Raw genomic sequence first — 25,539 nt, forward strand, 5'->3', positions numbered from 1 at the left:
GTGTGATTTTTATATATTTTTCAATTATTGATCTAAATGGTCTATGAATCTTAATTATTTTCCAATGAATTAGCTTTTATTGCTCCTAATCTAATTATTGGATCTACAGATATTGTCTTGGCTAGTGTAGTCTTTTGGTCTATATACACCTTTGTCTGTCCATTCTCCGAAATGCTGAATTTTATCTCCAAAGAAATAAATAAATACGCTTTTTGGTTCAACCTGTTATATCCCTTCTCTCTGATATAGATGTCAAATATGCTTTGTTTTGTCACTTGATCTTTCATATTATGTTCTATAATAAGAATAATAAGAAGAATAACTGTAATACAGTGGTGCCTCAAATGGCGAGCGCCTCTATTAACGAAAAAACTGAATAGCGATTAGGTTTTCGGGGCATTTTTTCGCGTTGAATAGCGATGTTTCCTATGGGCGATTATTGAATAGCGATCGTCGGGAAAAGCAAGCTCGCTGGCCAGGGAGAGATCGGCTCCCTCTTTTCACCCGACACTGAGTTCCCTTCGCGCTGGGCTGAGCTCCCCCCCCCCGTGCGAAGGGAACTAACTCACCATCGGTGCAAGGAGGGAACCGATCTCTCCCTAGCCAGCGATATACAACTATCTTGGCTTTATATAATTCATTTCCAATTCTGTGTTGTTGTTGTTGCTGCTGCTGCTGCTGCTGCTGCTGCTGTTGTTATTGTTGTTTTAGTTTTAGTTTTAATTTTATTAGTTTTATTTATATGTCACATTTCTCCCAACAAGGGACCCAAAGTGGCTCACAACATTAAAATACACACAATTTAAAAACAAAATGTTAAATATTGAAATAGAAATTAAACAATATACGATTTAAAATAAAATTAAAAGATGAAAAGATGAAAACTTTAAAAAGATTAAAATTATCTACTAAAATGGGGTTTAGGGATTCAGCCATATTAAAAGCTGTTAAAAGCCTGCCTGAAGAGATGGGTCTTTAGCTTTTTTCAGAAGGATAACAGGGCTATCCTGATCTCCCGAGGGAGAGCGTTCCATAGTCTGGGAGCTGCCACAGAGAAGGCCCTCTCCCATGTCCCCATCAGCTGTGCTTGTGCTGGCCCTGGGACTGAGAGGAGGGCCACCTCTGCTGATCTTAATTGCCAAGAAGGCACATATAGGGAGATGCGGTCCTTCAGGTAGACTGGACCTAAGCTGTATAGGGCTTTATAGGTAATGACCAGCACTCTGAATTGGGCTCAGAAACAGGTTGGTAGCCGGTGCAGTTCTTGGAACAGGTGCTCCCTGTAGCTGAGTCCAGTCAGTAGTCTGGCTGCAGAGTTCTGCACCAGCTGAAGTTTCCGAACCGTCTTCAAAGGGAGCCCCACATAGAGCATGTTACAATAATAATCAAAACGGGATGTAACTAAGGCATGGGCCACTGTAGCCAGATCCGACATCTCAAGGAAAGGGTGCAGCTGGTGCATCAGCTTTAGCTTTTTTTTCCAAGTTTCTCCAAGATATTTTCACTTCTACTAGGACTGCTGATAAGTTTGTTGCATATAACAGGTCATGTACAAAGAATTTTATTTTATTTTATATTCTCCTGCTGTTTTTATTTTGATGCCCATCCATTTGTGTAACTTTGTGTTTGTGATTTTCATCCTTCCTTCTATCTATGCAACCCATTTATTTAATACTTAGGTTTTAGCTGTCTTTTTCACAAACACATAGGAAAAGATTCCAGGGTTCCTCTAAAACCTCTCAATGTACGTTTTTCCACTTTGATTGCTTTTGTGTGGCCTGTTATCCTGGGTTGAGCCATTACGTTAGAATCTAGTGTATCTGTGAGTCTCATATGTAAATCATATCATATTTCAGGATCTGAGAGGCTCTGTATTGAAAATTTGCAACTTCCTAGGGAAGAAGCTGACTGAAGAGGAGGTAGATGCAGTGGTGGATAATGCTACATTTGATAAAATGAAGAAGGATCGAAGGGCAAACTATGAAAACATGGAATCTGATATCGTAGATCACACAAGAGGAGGCTTTCTTCGCAAAGGTATGACTGTGGCCAGTCCAAGGACTTGTCTACATGGACTCTTTTGCAGCGGGCTAGTGTGGGCTAACTGGGATGACTCAGGTTCAGGTAGAGGTGTGATATGCCATTTGATGTGATCCTTACATATCAGAGTTAAAACAACCCTATTTGTTCTTGCTCCTTCCAATGGTAATTTCTAATATCATGAAGTGGCTTAATAAGAGAGCCACTTCAGGATTTTGGCAAATTATACACTTCTGCTTCTCAGCAATGGATCTGTGGATTTGACTGTGGAGAGTTTCTCGACCAGCCTTTAAGACATACCAAAGAAAGATTTATTTTACTTTTTAATAAATGATGCAGTGCATTTTCACTACCCTAATAAATTCTACAATATTTTTCAATTCGTATACGCCGTCCCCCAAGGAGAAGAAGAATAGTTCAGTTTGTTGAATTGTATTCAGCTGGTTTACAATACTGGAAATTTCTCACTAAAAGGAGCATATAAAGTTGGAAAGTTTTCTTTTGTTGTTGTTGTTGTTGCTGCTGCTGCTGTTGTTGTTGTTGTTGTTGTTGTTGTTGATGATGATGATAATAATACTACTACTACTACTACTACTACTACTACTACTACTACTACTACTACTACTACTAATAATAATAATAATAATAATAATAATAATAATAATAATAATAATAATAATAATAATAATAATAATAATAATGATAATAATTTGTTTTATACCCTGCACCATCTGGCAACCAGGCCATTCTGGGTGGCTAACAACAAGAAACAGCACAAGATCAAAACATGATAAAAATAAAATAATGCATTCAATCAAAAAACATATAATAGCAGGATAAATTAAAGCAGATGGAAATGAGGGTGATAAAAAGGATGATGAAAAGGATGGCAAAAAGGATGGTAAAAGGGAGGCCAAAATCTCAAAAACTTAAAGCTCAAGGAAAGCCTGGAAGAAGGGCCAGGTCTTCAGTGCTTGTTTGAACCCATCCAAGTGAGGGTGCCAGGTGGATTTCAACGTGAAGGTTGTTCCATAGACAAGGGGCAACCACTTGAGAAGGCCTGGTTTCTTGTTCTTTCCTTCCTGGTCTCCTTTGGAGTCAAAGCCCTCAACTACCCTGCCTGTGATGACTGGGAGCAGGCATTCTGATAGGTACCGAGGTCATAAACTGTTTAGGGCTTTGAATGTTAATATCACAACCTTGAAGTCAATGTGAAAATGAAGAAGTAGGGTGGCCAGAGTGGGGGAGATGTACTTGAATTTCTTCATCCCAGTTATTAATCTGGCTGTCAAATTTTGGACCAGTTGAAGTATCCTCATCAACCTCAAGGGTATCCCCTCATAGAGAGTACTGTAGTAGTCTATTCTTGAGATTACAAGTGCATGAATCAGCATGGTGAGTGCCTCCGTGTCTAGATAGGGATGCAGCTGGGCAATTCTCCAAAGATGGAAATGGGCTTCCCAGACCACAGATGCCACCTGGGTTTCCATGGTGAGATCTGGGTCCAGCAGATGCACAAGCTGTGAACCTCATTCTTCATGCGAAGAGTCACTCTCCCAAAAGAGAGGGAGTTTCCCAACCCACTGATGCCAGGGCCACCCACACACAAAATTTCTGTCTTGTCCAGATTCAACCTCAATCCATTTGCCCTCATCCACCCCAGAACAGTCCCCAAGCAGCATTCAAGAGTCATAACAGCACCCACAGCAGATGGAAAAAGGAGAGGTAGAGCTGGGTGTCATCAGCATACTGATGGCTCTGGGCCCCACAACTCTGGATGATCTCACCCAATGGCCTCATATAGATATTAAATAGCATTGGTGAGATGATCAACCCCTGCGCAACCCACAATTGAGGATCCATGGGGTGGAAGTCATCTTGCCAAGCTACACTCTCTGGGGACGGTCCTCCAAAAAGGAACGGAGCCATGCCAAAGTGAGGCAATCAATCCTGAACTAGGAGAGCCACCCGAGGTGGACCAACAAGGACATATTGCCCTTGTCGACCTCCCTCAGGAGGTCATCCTGCACAGTGACCAATACTGTTTCTGTACCATGCCGCAGCCTGAAGTCTGTCTAGATCAAGAGCATCAGTTTCCTCCAAGAGTGCCTGGAGCTGGTCAGCCACCACCTTCTCGACCACTTTACTCAAGAAAGTAACATTGGCGACAAAGCTATAATTCCCAATTTTGTCTGCTGCTAAATTAGGTTTCTTTCAATGGGCCTAATGAGTGTCTCCTTGAGGGCAGGGGGAACCAAGCCCTCCTGGAGAGACCCATTAATTATTGCAGTGGCCCATTCTGTTGTTACCAGCTTGGCTGCTTTGATGATCCAGGCCGGAAAATGGTCTAAAGAGGTGGTGGCGGCACAACAGTGCGCAAGCACCCTGTCCACCTCATTGGACGTCACAGGTTGGAAGCAAGTTAACCTCACCAGACAAGATGATCCACTGGACATCTCAGCTCAATATAATGTCTGTAAAAAGGGATCAAGGTCCCAGCGGATGGCCTCCACTTTAGATTTTTAAAATGCCACAAATTGGTCATAGGAAATACTAGAGGGAGGCCTATCACTGTGGCCAACTCCGGATAGATTAATTTCCAGTGATCACACATTCTGGAAATGAAGCAAACCAAAGCAATCCTATCTGCGTAAAAAAAAAAAGTAGAAACCCCTGATAGGGGCCAGAAAGGCACAGATAGGACCACTCTTGGGGCAGGCAGAGTTGCTCCAGCTCTGATAGTTGTATTTAGGAGCAAACCAGCCTGTCCCTACAGTGGACCAAAGAATGGGGTATACACCCAAATAGTTACTCCCCTAACTCACAGTTGGCACTTGTAGAATATTGAAGGGTGTCATCTAACATTTATGGTGGCATACTATTTTAATTTCTGTTCTTCAATAATATGGACTACAATTGTGTGTTATTGTTTTATTTGTAAGCACTGAAGTGAAACAGGGCTATAGAATTTTTTTAAATTAAGTAAGTAAAGAGATACTGCTCACTAGTTGGACAGCCCGAACTACTCTACCATTCCAGCAGCATTAAAAGTAAACTTTGGCCCTGACAAAGTGACAGTAACCTAGCTATGACTACAGAATGTCTTTGTTAAGTACAATAAGATCTGCATATTCTAAGCAGGATAAAGTGAACACAGTCACAACATTTCAGTGAGTCAAACACGTTACCCTGTTGTCAAGTGCAGAAGAGATGAATGAGAGTCTGTCTATCTCTCTGTTTTCTCTACCAGGTATTGTTGGAGACTGGAAAAACACAATGACTGTTGCCCAGAATGAAAGATTTGACCATGTGTTTAAGAAGAGAATGGAAAAGTTGCCTTTCAAATTCAGTGATGAATTATGAGTTGGAATTGACAAATCTGTCTAATTAGTCTTGTATAGAGTTTGATTTTCGGAAACATGCTGTTTCCCATCTAGTGTGGATTGTGTGTTGACATTGCATACTGCTTTTCCAAATTATCACTGGACAGGAGTGCACTGATGTTATAGTAAAAAAAGGTTCCCCTTGACAATTTTTGCCCAGTCGTGTTTGACTCTAGGGGCCGGTGCTCATCCCCGTTTCCAAGCCATAGAGCCAGCGTTTTGTCCGAAGACAATCTTCCGTGGTCCCATGGCCAGTGCAACTTAGACACGGAACGCTGTTACCTTCCCACCGAGGTGGTACCTATTTATCTACTTGCATTTGCATGCTTTCAAACTGCTAGGTTGGCGGGAGATATTAAAGAAAGGAAAGTAAATCAACATTATACAAGGAAATTCTGAAAATGAGGTAGCAAGAATATGCTTCGATAAAAGAAGGCTAAGCTAAACAATGACTATGCATGTCCAGACGGAGGAATTGGGAGCTGTTTGGTTTAAACCTAAATGCTTTTTATCTCCAGTGTCATCTATTTCATCTCCCACTAGAGCCAACCTTCTGTTCACAACAATTGAAGTTTTTTCTCCCACAAAAAAGGACCAGACAGGTCAATTTGTCCCCCTTAAGATTCATGGCCTTTCCTTTCCTGCCACATTCCTCACCTTTTCTTGCAGACATAATTCAGCTGGTCATGTTGACCTTCATTTTATGGTTGTTGTTAAAAAAAAGTAAATGACACAGCAAAACACCTAAACAGCATGGTACACATCATAACGCCAATGTTCCTATCTAGAACAATTGTTATCTACAACAATGATGTATCAATAGGGAAAAAATACATTTAAATGGTTGTTGTGGGTTTGTCGGGCTCTTTGGCCGTGTTCTGAAGGTTATTATTCCTGAGATTTCACTAGTCTCTGTGGCCGGAATCTTCAGAGTGTTAGTGGAAAATTACTGAAGAGTTTGCCTCATTCATTTGGGAAGAGGGGGGGAAGCTTTCTGCTTTTAGACTAGAAATTCCTAAGAAATTCCTAAGCTGATAAGAAAGGGCCCTCTTTGGTAGAGGGGATGACACAGACAGGCACGGCTCCGTAAAAGCGAGCTTGCGCAGCAGAAATAAACAGTAGGTGTATTAAGTAACGGATATGTGATGTAGGTATGCCCTTTTTTAGAAGATTGTGTGCCATATCGGACTGCCCGAATGGACAGGGTATAAAACCTTTGTTCTCAGTGTGCTTATCAGAGAAACCAATGTCCTGCGTGGCTTGCTTTCTCTCCGCTTTCTGCAGCAGCGCTAATAAATAACCTCCAAGTTAAATCTTCCTGTGTCTCTGCCCTTCTTCTGTTGAGGGGGAATTCAGAAAGATGCTGTGAATTCCGGTTAACAGAACTTGGTGTCAGAAGAATGTGGGATTAACAGTCACCCCCTTTGGGGTCGGGCAAAGGTCTGTTGGGACTGTCGGAGAACAGCAGCGCAGTGCATTGAACTGGAGGGCCCCCGTCAAACGTTTTAAGACGGCCGCTTCATGCCAGGCGCTCTGGCTCCACAGATCCAAGAACCCATACAGTGAGGCACGGTGAAGAGGAGGTAATTAGGGACGTCGCCTGAACTTCTGTTTTACACGTAAGTTGAACCGATGCTTGTGGGATCGCATTCGGGAGGGCGTCGTCTGTGTGAATGAGTGATTGAGCCTGCAGTTCTTCGTGGTGACCGTTGGAACGTCCAGCGCCCGGAGTCAGGCTGCGTGTTTGAAGTCTGAAACCCTTTTTGTGTCCGTGTTGGAAGGACCCCTTACCTTTCACACAAGTCCCTTTTCCCTTTTGTGTTGTGTTTCCCGCGGGATGGGCAATCAGACGTCTAAAGGCTAATAAAAAGTCCAGTGGGGACGAAAAAAAAAAAAGGAAAGGATTCCGTTGAGGACACTCAGGCTTGCAGAAGGAAATGCGAATTAGGAATTCCTGGAACCAGCCCGTTAGCACGGCTGCTTCTTAAATGGGACCAAGTGAAGGTCCAAGATTTTTGAACCCCGGGTGAAATGGTTAGAATGTGCACAGAGGTTTGGCCACAGTTAGATATAAGGACATATCTGCCGCCAGCTGGCCGGAGTAATCTACACTAATCAGGCTTTAGCAAAAGCCAGACAGCTTTGGAGAGACGGAGCAGGGGGGGAGAACGATACTGGAGGCAGCTGAGGTGTTCCCAGAGCAAATCCCTGCTAATTGGGATATTCAGTCAGTAGAAGACAGAAGGAAATGTGAGGAGTTTAGGAAATTTGTTCTCCAGACGTTTGAGAACATAATTCCTAAAAACCTAAGCGTTACCAAAGCATTTGGAGAGCCACAGGGAAGGGAGGAAAACCCTGTTGTTTACTTGGAAAGGCCAGAGAGGAAAGAGATAAGGAGGGGGAGGAGATTACATTTTTGGTACACACTGGAGCAACCCACTCCACATTGTGCTGGAAAGAAAAAAAAAGAAAAAGGGGGGGCTCAGGGACAAGAGCTCCTCTGCCTTGGAATGTTTGTGATGTATCAAAAGAGAAAAGGGGGGTTAAGACTGAATCTGGGTCATTACCTCCAAGCATGCCAGCTCGGTCAGCAGAACTGTTTGCTCTAAGCTGAGCACTACAGTTAGCTGAAGGAAAAAGGATCAAAAGAGAAGAAGGAAACGTAACTTTCTCAGTAGACACAGAGAATGTTGTCCAAAAGTGTACATGAAATGGAATCCTCAGGAGGAGTCCTAAGAGAAATGGGAGTGAATGGAGTCTCTTTGGAGGTTCCCATTTTGAAACCATTAAGCGTTAAGCAGGAGGGGAGTGAGGAAAAGTTCTATTGGCTTGTTAAACTTACTGGGGTATAAAGGGTTAAGAGTAGGCACAAAAAAAATCGTAAGGTGTTGAGGGAGGGAGATCCCAGCCTGCGTTAGGATACTCTGTATTGACTGTATAAATACATACAGAGAATCTTACATAGTAACTGAAGCTGATACTCATGTGCAGAGACACACTGAGACATGTCAGCAAAGAAAATGCCTTGAATTGAGAGGCAAATCGAGAATGAGGATGATCTTTGTTCTGACTTTAGTGATGATGATTATCAGGGTAACTCTTTTCCATCTAAAGGGGCTGTAAAAGCCTATTGGAAAGCTACACTTCTGTTAGATGAATCAGGTAGGAAAAAAAAAGAAGAAGAAGCATGTTACCATGGAACAATTAACTGGTCAGGAAATTAGAGATATCAAAGGTCAGTTAGAGCCTATAGGAGATGGACCTGTAAAATTTGTAGTTGGACTATGGAAAGCAATTGATAACAATAATTAATTCACAGATTTGGCATTGTTGCAGCCTTAAGAGAATGGGTTTTAGAAAATGGGAAAGGACAGTAAAAAGAGAACTGATTAATTGGCTACAGAAACCAGGGGAAGATCCAGTTTCCTACATAAAGAAAGTACAGTGGTGCCTCGCATAGCGAGGTTAATCCGTTCCGGATTAACCTTCGCTATGCTGAAGCATCGTTGAACGGGGCAGGGATTTCAATTGGAACGCATTAAACATGGTTTAATGCGTTCCAAATGAGCCAAATACTCACCGTTCAACGAAGCTTTCTAATGGCCGGCAGCCATTTTCGCGCCCTCGCCTCGCTTAACGAGGGCGCGAAAACGCTGCGCGCGGCCATTTTAGGCCATTTCCCGGCTTCCGGCGGCCATTTTGGCCGCCGAACAGCTGATCGGCGGGGGTCGTTTTGCGAAGATTGGTAAGCGAAACGCTTACCGGTCTTCACAAAGCGAATTTTTCCCTATAGGAAAAACGTTGTGCGATCGCATTAGCAATCCGAAAAAACGGATCGCTATGCGATTTAATCGTTATACGGTGCGCTCGTTAAGCGAGGCACCACTGTATATGGAGGAATGTACTTAACAGGCTTGATATCTATTCCAACTCAGATAGGAGAAACAAAGAGAGTTAAAAAGGCAACCTACTCAAATGCTCCAGCATACAGGGAACAAAAGGTAGAGGAACTTGGAGTAATAGAGGGGGTGTACAGCCAACTGATCCTTCAATAGAACAGCCCCCACCCTATAATAAAACAGAGGGAAGGGAGCTACAGGAGGCAAGGAAATTAAGAAACAAATTATGGTGGATTTTGAAAAATTCAGGGGAAAATATGGTACAATTTCATGGCAAAGATACAGATTTTTTGATGCAAGCAGTGATAGACAAAGGACTGTCCTTTGAAAGAGGAAATAATAAGGGACAAGAAAAGAAGGAGGTTAAGCGAATGGACACTCAGAATCAGTACCAAAAATTGAAGGAGGAACTGGCTGATATGATCATTCAGGAGAAAAAAAGAAAAGAAAAGAAAAAGCAACACAGGAGGGCAACATTACAGCCTAGGGCTGCCCTGCTGCTGTAAAGAAATTAGAAAACAAAAATATGGGATCTATAATCTGGCAGCATAGGGGAAATTTAAGATCCCAGGGGATGATAGATGCAACATATGGACATAATGTACTGGGAAAGGAGGGCATGATGCTTTGAAGGGATATGTTCTGGCCCTGTCTTCTGTTTTATTGTCTAATAGGATCCAGGGAATACAGCATCAGACTTTGCCGTTGAAAGCAGCAGTGCATCCCTTTCTCCCCAAACCCCAGGACAGTATGTGTATGTGAAAAAGTGGAACACTAGTCCAAGTGGCAAGGACCATACCTAGTCTTGCTGACAACAGAGACTGCCATCCGAACTGAGGAAGCTGGTTGGACGCACCACACTAGGGCAAGACACTCTGCAAATCCCGAAGGACAGTGGGAAGCTGTGGCATCAGGAGAGAGACTAAAATTGGTGTTAAAAGGAAAAGTGTAACCTATTATGTCTTTGAGAAAAATCTGTGACAAACCATGTCCTTTCTTTGAGATCCAGTTGAGACGTAGATCATTAAGCAGGGACGTGGATAAGTGGGATGTGGGTCTAAATGTTGACACTAATATAGGTTGGATTGTGTTTTCGGGATTTTCCATTAAAAACGAGGCTGTGCTGGTAGAAACAGGACCTGAAGGAACTGTAAAGGGGTTTGTTCACAAGGAGGTAGAGAACTTGTGGGACCCTCGCTGGTGGCACACTAAATTTTGCAGAGGCTGCCCATTAACCACAAAACGAGCCCCTGAGTATTTGGAACCTGAACTAGAGGAAGGGGAAGAAACTGATCCCCACCGTGGTAGAAGCAATAGTGAATTCGACTCAGATAGTGAGGACCCCGAAGAATACTTTGAAAACCCTAATCCTTGGCTCCCCTGGTGGCACCCCAAACAAACGGAGTGACATAAGGAATCTCAAGGATCCGTTAATCGGACTAAACCCCTTTGAGCCTCATTGCCTATTATATTGTCACTTTTGCCCATTCCAGTGGAGCGCCCCGAATAACTAAATTTGACGAAAGCCCGACATTAAGGTGGTACGTAGTAAAGGTGGGGTATCATCCCACTGGACTGTGGACGGAGGGACTGCGGGCTTTAGACACAAGAACAGAGAGCTATTGGTGGAAGCCTAAGCCAGACATATCAGTTGGGGCGGAAATAATTCCTAAAGGATGGCTCTGCAACGTATCTTCAGTGCACCACGAAACGTGCTGGAGGTGTCGGAAAGAAAGCCCTTGCTATCTCCCCGAGCCCTATCAAGACGAGGAGTGGAGACCCCTGTTCCAAAATCGATAAAACACATACCCCTAATGTCTTGGACACACATTATCAATCTGGTGATTGGGCGTCCCATGGGAAGTGGCAAGGTGAGAATAGTTTTAGGACTCCTTATGTGCTTTGCATTTCAAACAGAAGGAGATAGCTGCCCTTGCATTACACAAACACGACAGGGTACCAAGAGAGTGCACACGTTAGTTTACACTGTAACTAAGTGCATCTTTGATGAGGTAACCTATCAGGTGTGTACCAAGTTGGGACAGACCCCTATTTGTTACGACCCACAGAAAGAACCAGAGAGAGTGTGGATAGGGCTAAGAGCGGGAAAACAGGGATATGGAAAAATTTATGCTAGAGAATTAAGATCAAAACTAAATAACCCGGTGTCTTTGGTATTCGATGCTTGCAAATTACTGTCCCATGATTATTGGGGAAATTGTGGGAATCTTTGGTGGGAACGGGCCTACCGAGAGAAAAACAAATATATAGGAAAAGAATCCAATATGTGGACTGGATGCAACGCTTGGGATAAATGGTTTATCCCATATTGGTCATGTGTTTGGTGGGCAACTTGGAAAGGAAAATTTGATCCTTTAGCCAGCCTCCAGAAGGTTGATGGGGCAGGCCCTAATTGTAAGCAGGGAGAATGCAACCCTGTCAATTTTACTATATTGAAGCCTGAGGAGTGGGACAAGAAGGGCCTGTGGTCAAAGGTATTTGGACTACGGATTGATGGGAAAGGCGGCGACCCTGGAGGATTCTTTATTATAAAACAAGTTAAGGAGGGGATAATAGGGGAAGATAAAAGAGCGTATCAAACATTCTGAGGAGAAGGATTTGACCAGTGAATGAGGCAAAATGGTAAGAAAAAGAAAAATGGGGGATTGTTAGTGGAAAATTACTGAAGAGTTTGCCTCATTCATTTGGGAAGAAGGGGGGGAAGCTTTCTGCTTTTAGACTAGAAATTCCTAAGAAATTCCTAAGCTGATAAGAAGGGGCCCTCTTTGGTAGAGGGGATGACACGGACAGGCACGGCTCCGTAAAAGCGAGCTTGCGCAGCAGAAATAAACAGAAGGTGTATTAAGTAACGGATATGTGATGTAGGTATGCCCTTTTTTAGAAGATTGTGCGCCATATCGGACTGCCCGAATGGACAGGGTATAAAACCTTTGTTCTCAGTGTGCTTATCAGAGAAACCAATGTCCTGCGTGGCTTGCTTTCTCTCCGCTTTCTGCAGCAGCGCTAATAAATAACCTCCAAGTTAAATCTTCCTGTGTCTCTGCCCTTCTTCTGTTGAGGGGGAATTCAGAAAGATGCTGTGAATTCCGGTTAACAAGAGGACTGGAGTAGGAACTCTGAACACGGCCAAAGAGCCCAAAAAACCCACAACTATTAGATCCTGGCCATGAAAGCCTTCGCGAATACAAAATTTTAAATGTAGAAATAGATGAAAATCGATACTACAACCAAATAAAGAAAAAAAGGGGGTCACCTCAGATACCACCACCCACAGCTCTGTTTTGGTGCAGAACAGCCGTCTGCATGAGCTATAGAATGGGCTAATTAGGAGTGCTCTGAATCATGCCAAAAATAGTGTAGCCATAGTACTGTGCCGAAAAGGAGCAGGGTAGTTCTAAAATAGGGCAGGATGGATTGCTCTGAACAGGACAAAAAGTCATGCCAATAGTGAGCTGTTCTGCCAGCGTACACTTCCTGCTTCTCTTCCTGTTGTGGCTTTGCTTTCTTGCAAGGCCAAGCAACTCCAGGTCCCACCCAGTCGCTTCTGCCTTTCCCTTCACTTTCACAGGGCACATCTTAAAACAACAGCATCTGAACAAGAGTCAGGGAATGGAGGAGCCTCTTTTCGAAGCAGAATTAAATTAATCAAGACCAAGCTGTTGACGTGACCCTTTTTTAAATCAAAGTCTTCCTTTGACCTTACTTCAACCAAGTACTCTTAAACAAAAGGACACCAAAGTTTAAACCAAGCAGCCAGAGCTGTATGTTCCTGTGCATTTTCTTTCCATTTTCCCAGTCTTTGGTTTTTACATATATAGTTACATAACAAGCACTATCCTTTGTTGCCGGTCCAGGATTTTGATGTGAATATTATCAGCACCTTGAGCTCTCGCTATCCTTCATGATGTTGCCATTGTCAACATGGAAGGAAGCTCACTACCAGGTGTTATTAACCATTTGTCATTTTATTTGATCCCATGCACACAATTGTCCCAGTGCCACTCCCGTTCGCACTCCCATGTACACTGTAGATGCCCAGTGGCCCAAATACTGTGCTGCACATGCCAGAACAAGTTGCACGTAACCTACAAAAGGAAAGAGTGAACAAATATGTGAGCCCTGAAGAAGCCGCAACTTTTTTCATATGTGGTTGTTGAAACAGACTAACATGGCAACGTTTCTGAAGACCAGTCCTTATCTGATCTATGCAACAGGTATAACACAGATGATTTCTGCTTACGATACACCTTGAAGCTACAGATGTGTATCATTATGAGCCTCGTGGCGCAGTGGTTAAAACGCTGTACTGCAGCTAAAACTGTGCTCACAACCTGGGGTTCAAATCCCAGGTAGCCGGCTCAAGGTTGACTCAGCCTTCCATCCTTCCGAGGTGGGTAAAATGAGTACCCAGCTTGCTGGGGGGGCAATGTGTAGCCTGTATAATGAAATTGTAAACTGCCCGGAGAGTGCTTGTAGCACAATGGGGCGGTATATAAGTCCAAAAATAAATAAATAAATAAATAAATAAATAAATAAATAAATAAATAAATAAATAAATAAATAAATAAATAAATTAACAGGATAGTTAAACACCTATCCTGTTAAACACCTTTCTGTGCCTTAAATCCTTGCAAGGCAACCCTCTATCTAGCATATTACTGAATAAAAAATAGAATCAGCTAACATACTCCGTGCATCTAAAACAACCCAATCGTTGATTGCACTTAAGAGAATCTTGCATGAGAATATTAGTTACCTATGATAGTCGTCCCCCACATGGGGAAAACGGTGCAAAAAAAAAGTTCCTGTGGTGAATGTGTGAGTGAGTAGAAAGGAATAAGCCCTGGCATCTAGAAGAGGAACGCATCCAGAGATGTTCTGGAGGAGGAAAGGCAATTGCCTATCCTTTCCCCAGCTAAGAAGGTGAAGCCCCGAGCCAGAAAAAAAGCAGGCTTCACTAAGAAATAGCCAGCAGAGGACATCCAGTGGACATCAGAGGTCCTGATGACCTCCAGTCAATGGAAGAGAACACGGAAGAAGGAGCCAGTGATCATCAGAGGGGCCCTTGAGTGCCAGCAGACACATGTCCAGCTGAAGGAGGCAGTAACAACCGGACCAGTCCATGGCACACCTTACTACAATAGGAAGGTGAAAGACTTGGATTTTGCAAACTTGGAGTTTGCAAAAGAGACTCAGATCGTTCCTTGAAAGCCAAATGACTGATGGGGGGGGGGGAAATAAACAAAATTAGTAATGCATAATAAATGTTTTGTTGGTAAATAGTGATGAAAAATTGAATATTGATGGACAGAAATGTGAAGGATGCAAGGACTCTTAAAATAAACTGGAATGGACTATTGATTTGCATGTTAATTATCTATGTAAAAGTCTCCTGATTGTGATATATTTCTGTAAGGTTGAAAATGTTAAATGTAGTAATTGTAAATGACAAGGTAAAGTATATTATTGAACTGTAATTGAATGCTTAGTGTAAAAAGGTATTGCGATTGTTCTAGTAAATGTGGTATTGCTTACAGAATTGTGGTAAGCAGAGTTTCCTGCAATTGTGCCGGTTTGTTTAGGAGGGAAAACGCATTTCCCCTCCCAAACAAACATATTTAAGGGGGGAGGTACATGGTGTTCACCCTTATTATGTTAAATAAGTCATGCATTATTCATGTTTTATGTTGATGTGGTTGAGAGGTGGGGCCACTAGAGATGTTAAAAAGGAAGAGCCAGTGAGGAGGAGTTTAGTTTACAGTCTGGAGGAGAGAGAGAGAGAGAGAGAGAGAGAGAGATATGGTTGGGAAATCTGAGGAGTGATTAGTTTGAGGAGTGAATAGTAACCTGTAAGATAATATAGAAGATTGTTACTGATGCTTGATGAACCTGAAGAAGAAACTTATGAATTGTTATAGAAACATCCGTAATCATTAAAGCTGTTTTATTCAAAAGACATTGATGAATGAACCTTCATCTTTACTAAGTAAATTACGTTGGTAAAGAAATCAACTGGTGGCAGCGTGTGAAAAGGTGTTTTTATTTTTGGTTTGCCTTCGTGGGCTCTCTGTTTTGGGGAGACAAACATCACAGCCACCAAAACAGCTCAGCTGCTTGTAAACTGGAGTAGCCCCTTTACTCTGAGATTGCACCCTTTCGGGAGGACTCAGCACTTTGCCACTTTCTATAAACCAAGCCAATGTTTTCACTCTCCCAGGTCCTTTCAGTTGGGACTGTTGGTCTGCAGCTCTTCTAATACTTCCCCTGCCCTCTTCCCCCCCCCACCCCAACTTTGCTGAAGCCATTCTTCCTGGCAAGCATTTGCCACACATATTCAATGTTATAAGAAATCAGTTTCCACCATTTCAAAGGATTTGTTTGGGGAGCAATATTTTAGTCCCTTCAGTCTGGATTCTTCCCAAATGAAAGAAGGTGTGGCTAACAATTCTCTTTCAAAATAAGCAAGATTGATCTTTTCAGTTTATCTGAGCTATATTTATTTGGACTAGATTCAGATGATGGAGGAGTGAACACTGATGGAAGAAACATCAGAAATTTGAGATAGACAGATGATGTTATCTTACTGGTAGAAAGCAACAATGACTTGAAACATCTTTTATTGAACACGAAAGAAGAAAATGCCAAAGCAGGACTGCAGCTGAACATTAATAAGACAAAAATCATGACTACAGAAGATCTACACAATGTTAGCATTGACAACAAAAGAACAGAAATAGAAATTTAGGACTCCTTGGTTCAAGCATTAATCCAAAAGGAGACTGCAGTTAAGGAATCAGAAGGTATCTGAGACTAGGAAGGGTGGCAATGAAGGAAATAGCAAAGATCATCAAATGGAAGGACGTGTCACCAGACACCAAAACAAAGATCATCCATACTTTTCCATATCTGGTCAGTATGTGTGGGTGTGAAAGCTGGACAAAAAAAAAAAACTGAAAAGAAAAAATAGATTTGTTTGAAATGTGGTGCTGGAGAAGAGCTTTTCCGATACCCTGTATAGCCAAAAAGATGAGAATGTGGGTCCTAGATCATCAAGCCTGAATTTTCTCTGCAGGCCAAAATATTGAAACTGATAGAAAAGATAGAAAGCAGCAGGAAAAGAGGAAGACCAAGTACAGTGGTGTCTCGCTTAACTATTGCTTCGTACAACAAAAAATTCACTTAACGATGGCTTTTTCGGAGCGATCTTGCGCTTCACTTAACGATTTTTCCTATGGCCGATTTTCGCTTAATGATTTCGGGACCATGCTTCACTTAACGATGACAGTTTTAGGTCCCCTTGTTTTGCTTAATTTTTTTTTACAGCTCCATTTTTGCTATTTTTAAAATATTCTAAAATGTTAAAAAATGTTTAAAATACTTGGTATCGTTAGTGCACCTAATAAAACTTTCGTTAACTTAATTTGGCTTTGTTCTGAGTCTTTTTGAATTTTTTGTGAATTTTTTCCCCCCATTGAAATAGGCTTCAATGCATTTCAATGGGTTTCGCTTAACATTTTTTCCTATGGGGATTTTCGCTTAAGGATGGTAATCCGTTCCAGTTGGAACAGATTATCCAGTTTTCAATGCATCTCTATGGGAAATGGTGTTTCGCTTAACGATGTTTTCACATAGCGATTTTTTTGAACCAATTAAAATCGTTAAGCGAGGCACCACTGTATGAGATAGACTGACTTCCGAAAGAAAGCAACAGGCTTCAGTTTACAGGAGCTGGGCAGCTGAGGAGAGGGCATTTTGGCGATCACTCATTCATAGGGTAACCATAGGTCAGGGGTGACTTGACAGCACACAGCAACAACAACAACAACAACAACAACAACAACAAAACAACAACAACAGTATTTTAAATCTAGAGCAACTGGGGTTCACCTATTTCTGAAGGGAGTAAATCAGCTCTATTTAAAAAAAAAATAAACTGGAAAACTCTTTGTCTAAATGTTGCCAAGTTGTTACAGAGCAAGAACTGACTGTCCGCCAAGGTTATGCAAAGTTTAAAAGTTATAATTTTTTGTTTGGGCTGTTCCAATTTTTAGAATTGCCATGTAGAATGTCAGTTTGCTCTGCTGTGCAATATCATCACTGCATACTTGTGCAGAAATAATGTAATGGAAAATTAGTCTTATTTTTATCTCTTAGCCTAGACATTTTTCTTAATTAAGAAATTATCTTTTTTGTTTCCTTCTATTTGAGTGTCAAAGAAAATACTTCTGCTGCATGCAGTAGTTCAGCTTAGCTCTCAAGATTGAAATTCAGTCCTTCCCAAAGCGAGTTACTTTGTAGTAGTTTCCAAGTGGTCATGAACCTTTGCATAACATTCTCATTTATATAACAAAGGTTGATCTGGTTGAATCATTGCATAACTGGTTGTTTGTTAAAAGGCCCTCCTGGAGAGGAGGTGTAAGAGCTGTAGGAACTTATTTACCTAATTATAAGATTAAATTAAATGTGCTTTAGTGATGACCTTTGTCCTTTTGAAAAGCTGAGACATTTGGAAAAGCGAGTTTCAGTTGATTAAGGGAAACATATGAAACAACGGGATACTTTGCATGTAGGTGATGGCATTTCTGCTTATGAAGAGTCTGTTGTATGTTGAAGAAACTATGTTTTCTAGGTTAACTCCATGGTGAACAACTTTTGTAATGGTGCCGATTTCTTGACTGTGAAATGCCTTTTGAGCCAGGAACATCAAACTGATGCATTCTGTGTTTTCAGATGCTGTGTACAGTCTGATTGGCAGTTCAGTGGAATACTGTTCTCCTTGATGGAATGTTTTTTCTTGCTTTGAAAATTGAATTGTTAAAATTCTCCTTATATGTTTATTGCGGAAAGGTTATCTTTATAGACCCTCTTGCATAAACACAGAGACAGCAGCACTTTGGAACCTGAAGTTGTAGTTACACACATAGTCATGGAGCATGTTTTAATCTCTAAATTTTATTGAATAAATAGGTTGAGTCTTTGTTATAGTTTTTGAGGTCAAGTTCTGCAGGAAGAGGTGCATCTGTGTTCTAGGAATTGAATATTTTTGTGCTATTTTGCTCATCTATTATATCCTTAATCCCACTATTATACCCATGGTTGGATTCACAAATGGTGTGCTTAGTGTTCCAAATTGTTTTAGGTCCTATCCTACGAACAAGTTATATACACTCGAGTGCCCAAAATGAGGAGGTGGGGAAGAAACCAGTGGCTGCCACCCCGCCCAGAATACCAGAACCAGAACAGGAAGTGCAGCTTCAGGGGTAATCATGGGGACAGACAGGAAGTTAAAGGACCCAAAACAGGAAGAGAAAGGGGGTATCCCAGCTGCAGCACTTCAAAAGGTTTGCCGCATGCCAGAAGAAAGGGCTTTGCATGCCAGCTGTGGCACACATGCCATAGGTTTGCCATCACTGGCCTATCAGATTACAAACAAATGGTTCCAGCTTGACGCTGTGACGAGGCAGCAGGAGGAGGATGGAGCTGGGCTGAATTCTGACCTGTTTGGGACCCCCCAGGGGGTCAAAACCACCCCAAAGAAGTGCTGAAATGGGGGAGAAGCCTGTTGATCACGGAGGAACAGCAGTTACCCACATTTGATCTGGGAAACTCCACAACAAACCAGCGGGTGGAAACAAGTTGGCAGCAAGTTGTTGGCAGCCGGGAATGGAGAAGTGATAAATCAGCCTAATTAACATTGTGTTATCTCTGGTGAGAAATATTTAACTGTATTGATTTACTATTCTTGGACGAGACAATTCCTACAGCAGAAATAGCATCTTCTATCCCTTCACCACTTATTGAGCAGCAGTGAATCTAGAGAAAGGAGGAGACGCACGGAAACACAAGGAAAATAAATTGGACATTAATTAGACATTTAATTATACTTAAATGAAGTAAGTCTGGTATTACTTTGTTGTTATAAGCATAAGAATCTTTCTCCTGAAAACATTATTGGCAACAACTCTGGGAAACTAAACTTGTTTATGCTACTTGTAACAGCTATCTAAAGTGTTGGCAAAAAGTCTAGAATCAATGACTTTGAACACTTCATGGCTGTTTGGAATTCCCTTTCTTTTTGAGCACAGAACTGAACTACAAATAAATTAACTCTAGAAAGCCTAATCCAGCCAAAGTGGAACTTCTCAACTGTATCCTGGATTCTGAACTTGATGGGACCTTGAGCCTTTAAGTGGGGAAAACTCTCTATGTCTGAGACTGGATTCAAGCTTAACCCTAAAGATGATCAATTCAATTAAAGTGGACCTATGGAAACAAATATTGATGGAACTGGGCTGATTACTTTAAGCATCTGGACAACTTTCACTTGGAATACAATATTTTTTTTACATCTGGAACATAATCCCACAACAAGGACAATTTTGGGATGAAACAAAATCTACCCTTCAAGGAGTCCTGGAAATAGTGAGATCCCACAACAAAGAGGCAAAACTATTCAAAGAGCAGTTGAACTATAGTCAACAGGAGACAGGGATTAATGAACAAGAAAATGAGAGGGTGGTGGGTGGTGTATGCCAATCAAAAGAGGGGCTGGAGGAAATTAGTGGGGAAAACCTAGGAGATTTAATTCCAACCTTGGAGCCAAGCAGAGTTTTAAGGGAAGATAAGGGGAGAAAATCAGCAAAAGTAATTAAAAATAGCCTGGAAAATCTATTGGAGATAGACCAAGTGCATAAAGATCTATTGGAGATAGATCAAGTGTATAAAATGTTTTCAGATGACACAAGGCATGGCAGAATGTTTAGAGAGATAGAAACAAGAATTGGGGAAAGACAAATTAGAGAAGGAGTTACTTAGAAAGATGAAAAAGGGAAAAATATTAAGATGGCCCTCAACGTTATATTGTTCTTATATTTTAAATTATTTTATATTATACGTTTTTAGCCCAGAGTAGTCAATTGACTAGATGGGTGGGGTATAAACTCAATTAAAAAAATAAAAAATAAAAAAGAATAGGATAAACTCAAGAGAAGCGCAACTAAGATGTAAGTGGATTCTGCATTAGCAATGGGCATGTCTCAGGCAATACAAATGATTCAGAATTATTAATAAATGAATTTTTATTAATACAACTGTTGTGTCATCCTTATTAAACTCAACAGAACTTTATATTGTCAACTGGGGAGGGGGACTCTCCCAAAACAATAACAATGACTTTTCATTAATTAAATCGTTTAGTAGTAAGTTTTTGCCTTTATCTCTTCCTCGGTCAGTTGCCTCAGGAAACTGTTGCGGACCGCACACAAGGTCCCGCAACATGGGCGATGGGCCCACTCTCCCTCTCTCATTGCCTCTTTCTCAAGAGTAGGATCCAATTGATGTTCCAACTGGGCGGGACCTCGATTCTTGGGGTAAACCAATACTGTCCATTCTTCTGGACTAAGACCAGGTATAATGGGTTTTACTTTTCCGCTTACTGAACTTTCTGTCTCCTCATCAATCGCATTATCAGCTGGCCTTTTCACAGGCACGGCAAATACTTGTACACCTCTGTCGGTTTTATCTGTTACTGTTTCTCTGAATACAGTTATTTTCTCCATCTCCTTAGACTCTGTTCCCTCCTCCGTGGTCAGGAACACAACTACTTTCTCTGTGTCGCGTTTTCCCTTCTTCTTGTCTCCTGCCTCAGCTGTTTCTAACTGCCCTAACTGCTTTTCCCTCTCGTGAGTTCCTTTGTCTCCAGCCCTCACTACCTCCATCGCACGGTATTCTTCTGTCTTTTCTGCTCGTGCTTCTGTCTTTGGCTTTCTCTCTTGTTCTGTCACTACGTCCCACATTTGTGTTATGCTCTAATCTATGCTAGCTGTTTGAGGGGACAGCATTTTCTCTGTCTCCTCCTCACATAAGAGCATACAATAGTCAATGAAGTCTGTGGATTTTCTTAAGGCAGTGGTTCTCAACCAAAAGCCACTAGCTGTGCTGGCCAGGATTTCTGGGAGTTTTAGTCAAAGAACATTTGGAGATCTAAGGTCTAGCCGCCCAGAGTGGTCGACCAGACCAGATGGGCGGGATATAAATCAAATAAATAAATAAATAAATAAATAAATAAATAAATAAATAAATAAATAAATAAATAAATAAATAAATAAATAAATAAATAAATAAATAAATAAATAAGGTCTGGAGCCACTGTCTTAACCATTTCACATATCAGTTTCATATTCAAAATGTTCATCCAATAACAGTTATCATCCCTACAAAACCTAATGTAACTGAGGTGAAAACAAATGCTCAGTCAGCAGAATGTTTAATGTGATCATTCTAAAATAAAACAAGGGAAAGAGAGGACAAAGTGATGGAATTTATCTGGCAGAGTTGAATTCTCTTATAATGATATGAAAGGAATTAGTCACTTGCCCAGTGACATAAGGACTTTATCTGGGCATCCTAGTAAGCTAACAAAAAGATTTTGGATTGCAGTACAGAAGTATATGACTTAGGCTTCTGAGGAATTCCTCTCATAATAGGTTCAGCCTCTGCCAAAATGGAATTCTCAATAATCTGTCCTGGACTGTTGCTGAGAACAGAACGCTGGAACCCCTTTCAAGCATTCCACAAAGGGTGAATAGGAAGCACGAACCCAGAGAGAGTTCTAGGCCCTTCCTGTCACTGGGCCTGTCCACAATGGCAAATAGATCATTGTATGGATCACTGCTGGCATTATTTGGATTAAGCCAAATGACAGCATCCACATGTGTTTCCACTTAAAGTGATCCATCCTTCCCCTTTAGGACCTGTTGTGCACCTGTCTGGCACAATGCTAGGGCATGCATTCTTTTTGGTACAATTCAGCACAATCCAGATATTGTTTAGTCTACACAGAGAGATTATACCTTGCACTAAAATGCACTGAGGGCAACGTTAACTCTGGTGATAACCTTGTGACATATTCGGTGGGTTGTGACACTGAAAGGTAAAACTCCTCCTCTAATTTTGTCTTCTTTTGTTCTTAATATTTCCCTAACCGATGCACCAGATTTCTAATAGCATGCTAAGTTGATGCATTACCATTTTGATATTCCATATAAGTTATTTAATAGCAAAAAAGAAAAAAGAACAAAAAAGAGAAAATTCACCTCAGCCCCCTGAATGATGCCCACAAGGAAAGACAGACAAAGGGGCTATGTTGACTTCCACCCCATAAGGAAGCTTGGCCCTAGGAAAACCCCAATTATAACTCTGTGTGAATCTGTAACAAGCGAGAAGAGGACCTGTAGCATGATCGCCAGGGTATCGCCAGGGTGGACAGAAGGAATCACTCAAGTGAGAATTAAAACAGATCACAATTAAGATGAGAACCTTTTGAGCATGGAGCAGGCCACACCAACTTTCTCAGGGTGGACAGGCCCACTTTCTCCAAAGGGAGGGGAGCCATCTGGAGAGAGCATGACCAACGACTGGGATGTTCGCAATCTCCAATGAGGGGAGGAAGAGCCACATGTAACAAAGGCAGTTCTCTTCAGTTCTGGAGGGAGTGGCAGGTGGGAGGGGTTGACTTTCAATCTTTCCCTGCTTACACATTGGAATATATTTGAAATAAACAGCATGCCCGGAATGGAGAAATACTCACAAAAGAATCTGTGAAACTGACAATATGTTTATGTATATAGAAATATATAATGATATTATTCTCCACACCCTTGGATTAATTTACATAAGTGGGAACATTGGTGATTGGAAAACAAAATAGCAGCAGACACTTTAGAGAGTTTCTAGCTTGGATGAGCTTTAGATCTGGACACACACACTTTATATATTTATTTGATCATATGCCACACAGAAATGGAAATAGGTCAGTCCAGTTCTTTAGAACTCTCACACTTGATATTGCCTTGATTGTTTCAGTAATCATTTCCAAATAAACCAACAGGGAATTATGTTGTAGGGCAATTGGACAACATTGGCCTTCAACACAGATTTTGCAATAAAAATGACGAAGTCTGATTTTGTCTGAACTTGTTTGACTCCAAGGGCAAAAAGAGTTTATAAGGGAACAAAAGTTCTAAAGGGTAAACTGGTTGATTTTTTCCTGCTGATGTTATATAACCCAAGGATAGAAAGTTAGGAAAGGACAAAATAGCAAATAGAATGTATGTGAACAAATTGCTCAATAAGAAAACTTATTGCTCAATAAGAAAAAATTGCTCAATAAGAAAACAAGAAGAACACCCCTGTAAAAAGAAAGTGGAGTAAACAAGTTAAATGATCAGTGCAAGCATTCATGAATTAAAATGTGTTTGTCAAAATAATAAATGAATGACCAAAAAGCTCATAGCCAAAACTGTAACATAAAGTTCTAGGAGAAAATGAGCAGCATTCCCTTCGATGTGCCTAGCAAGTTCTATATGAATGTCAACCAAGGGATGACCAGATGACAGTCCAATAAGCTGTTCACCACACAGGGCAACTCAACTATCGTACAGCACATGCTACACGTACATAGCATAGAAATGTATAGGAAGGAATCTGCTACTGATTCATTGCACTACTTAATATACATGCTTCTCACTTTCAATTACTCAAGGGAAAAGAATCACATGGAGATGTGTAAATTCCATTTTGGAACCATTCCAAAAAGTAATAGTATTTAAATCAAATGGACTTTGGTCCATGTGACTCCAATCTTTATCCGTAGCTCTTAAACAATATATAAGCATGAAGAAAATTGTCCAAACATCAAAAGGTTGCATGCATAGCCCTGGTCTTGCAACGTATCCGTGATTAGGGTTAACATACAGAATGTGATGCAAGGCTGTGATGTCAAATACTATAGCAAATCTTCAAGCGTTCAGTGGAATTAATATTTGTCTACAGTGACCCATCAGTTAAATTGATCTTCAGAAGCTTAGGAGTTTAACATCTAGCGTGATTTCCTGTGACTGGATATAGCACATCCACATTTTTTTGTCTCCCAAATATTGGTCTGCTTCTCTGCCACCTTGTACAGACGATATCCACATGTATAGGTTGGTTTGTGCATAAATTCCCTTCTCAAGTGTACTAGCTGTGCCTTTTGGAGACAAAAGCAAAGGGTTACTGTTCCAAACCTCTCCAATGAGGTCTAGCCTTCTCAGACCCATGATGCGTTTATTGTTGCTCTGGGCCATCAAGTCCCATCTGACTGATGGTGACTTTAAAACAGTTTTCAAGGTGTGTGAGCTATTTAAGGGACAGTTTTAGTATGGTATCACCTTGTAGGTTTTCATGGACGAGTGGGGATCTGAGTGCAAGTCTCCTGAGTCCTAGTCCATCATTCTATCCACTATAAGATACTGGCCCTCTGAGAAGCCTTCGTATGTCCTGCGATTCACAGGAGGTTGATCTTCACCCCCTCTCGAGAACACAGTTCTTCTAGGTGCACCACGGAAACATTCCTCCACCTCAGTATATTCATAGGTGGGCTGTGCACAGCACCTCTTTGCAGCTCTCTCACACAATGAGAGCACCCAGTTCCTGAGTTTGTAAAATGTAATAAACATAAACTTCTTTATCAACTGTAGAAATATGCAGTGCTAGGCAAATGTGAACTGTGTACTTTCAATGAACCTTTAATAGCAAATAAAAATAAGCTATATGTCACACTCATGAAGAAAAGCAGGAGAGGGGGAAAAAAGAAAAGAAAAACAGTTAACAATATTTGTGCTTATTAGCCAAATGAGCACCATTATCACCTTAAGACCAAAGACTCAGCAAATGCTCTTGAAGCGGTGTGGTCTTCTGCAATGATTTACTAAGTGCCAACCTTCCCTTTAAGTATTTGGATGCTGGACAATTGTTCAGATCCCTGAAGAAGAACTCCTAAATGCTGGCATTGGGGAAGGGCCTGAAGACCCATCTGCCCCGATAAGCTGAAATACTGCAAGTGTTAGAAGAGTCTTCTCTGATTTTTCCAAACAATCTGAGGAGGTAGGTCTCCTTTACATCAGACTTTACCTGCTAGCTTACTGCATGACAGTAACAAGACTAGGTCAATGTCTCTGGCCTAATGTTTTCAGAAGCAGCATCTGATTTGCATGGAAATTCATGTCATAATCATAATCTCTTCCCCCACCCTTTCTGGGGCCCGAGGAAATGTACTTTGAGAGCCCTTGATAAAAGGCAAGATATTAAGGAAATAAAGTAAGATATAAATAGACAGATATAGCAGTAAATTTTAAAATGCAGATATTCATTGAAAG

General features: G+C 41.3%; 3 protein-coding genes across 4 annotated transcripts in view; 2 read left to right on the forward strand and 1 right to left on the reverse strand.

Annotated features, from left to right (window-relative positions):
• Positions 1-6,736, forward strand: part of LOC140706619 (amine sulfotransferase) — a 40,284-nt gene extending 33,548 nt beyond the window's left edge. For both annotated transcript variants that reach the window (XM_078384836.1, XM_078384833.1), the window contains exons 6-7: positions 1,857-2,037; positions 5,291-6,736. In XM_078384836.1, coding sequence (XP_078240962.1) covers positions 1,857-2,037; positions 5,291-5,403 — 294 coding nt within the window. In that variant the 3' untranslated portion in view covers positions 5,404-6,736. The remainder of the gene's footprint in view (positions 1-1,856; positions 2,038-5,290) is intronic.
• The window catches only part of LOC144586492 (uncharacterized), a 1,082,363-nt gene that overhangs the window by 33,245 nt on the left and 1,023,579 nt on the right, over positions 1-25,539 (reverse strand). The window lies entirely within an intron of this gene.
• Positions 17,094-25,539, forward strand: part of LOC110088500 (amine sulfotransferase) — a 30,178-nt gene continuing 21,732 nt past the window's right edge. Inside the window, exon 1 of the mRNA XM_072997525.2 lies at positions 17,094-25,267. The gene's annotated coding sequence lies outside the window, so the exon portion shown is untranslated. The remainder of the gene's footprint in view (positions 25,268-25,539) is intronic.

This window comes from Pogona vitticeps, chromosome 1, assembly GCF_051106095.1.
Source record: "Pogona vitticeps strain Pit_001003342236 chromosome 1, PviZW2.1, whole genome shotgun sequence".
Taxonomy (NCBI): domain Eukaryota; kingdom Metazoa; phylum Chordata; class Lepidosauria; order Squamata; family Agamidae; genus Pogona; species Pogona vitticeps.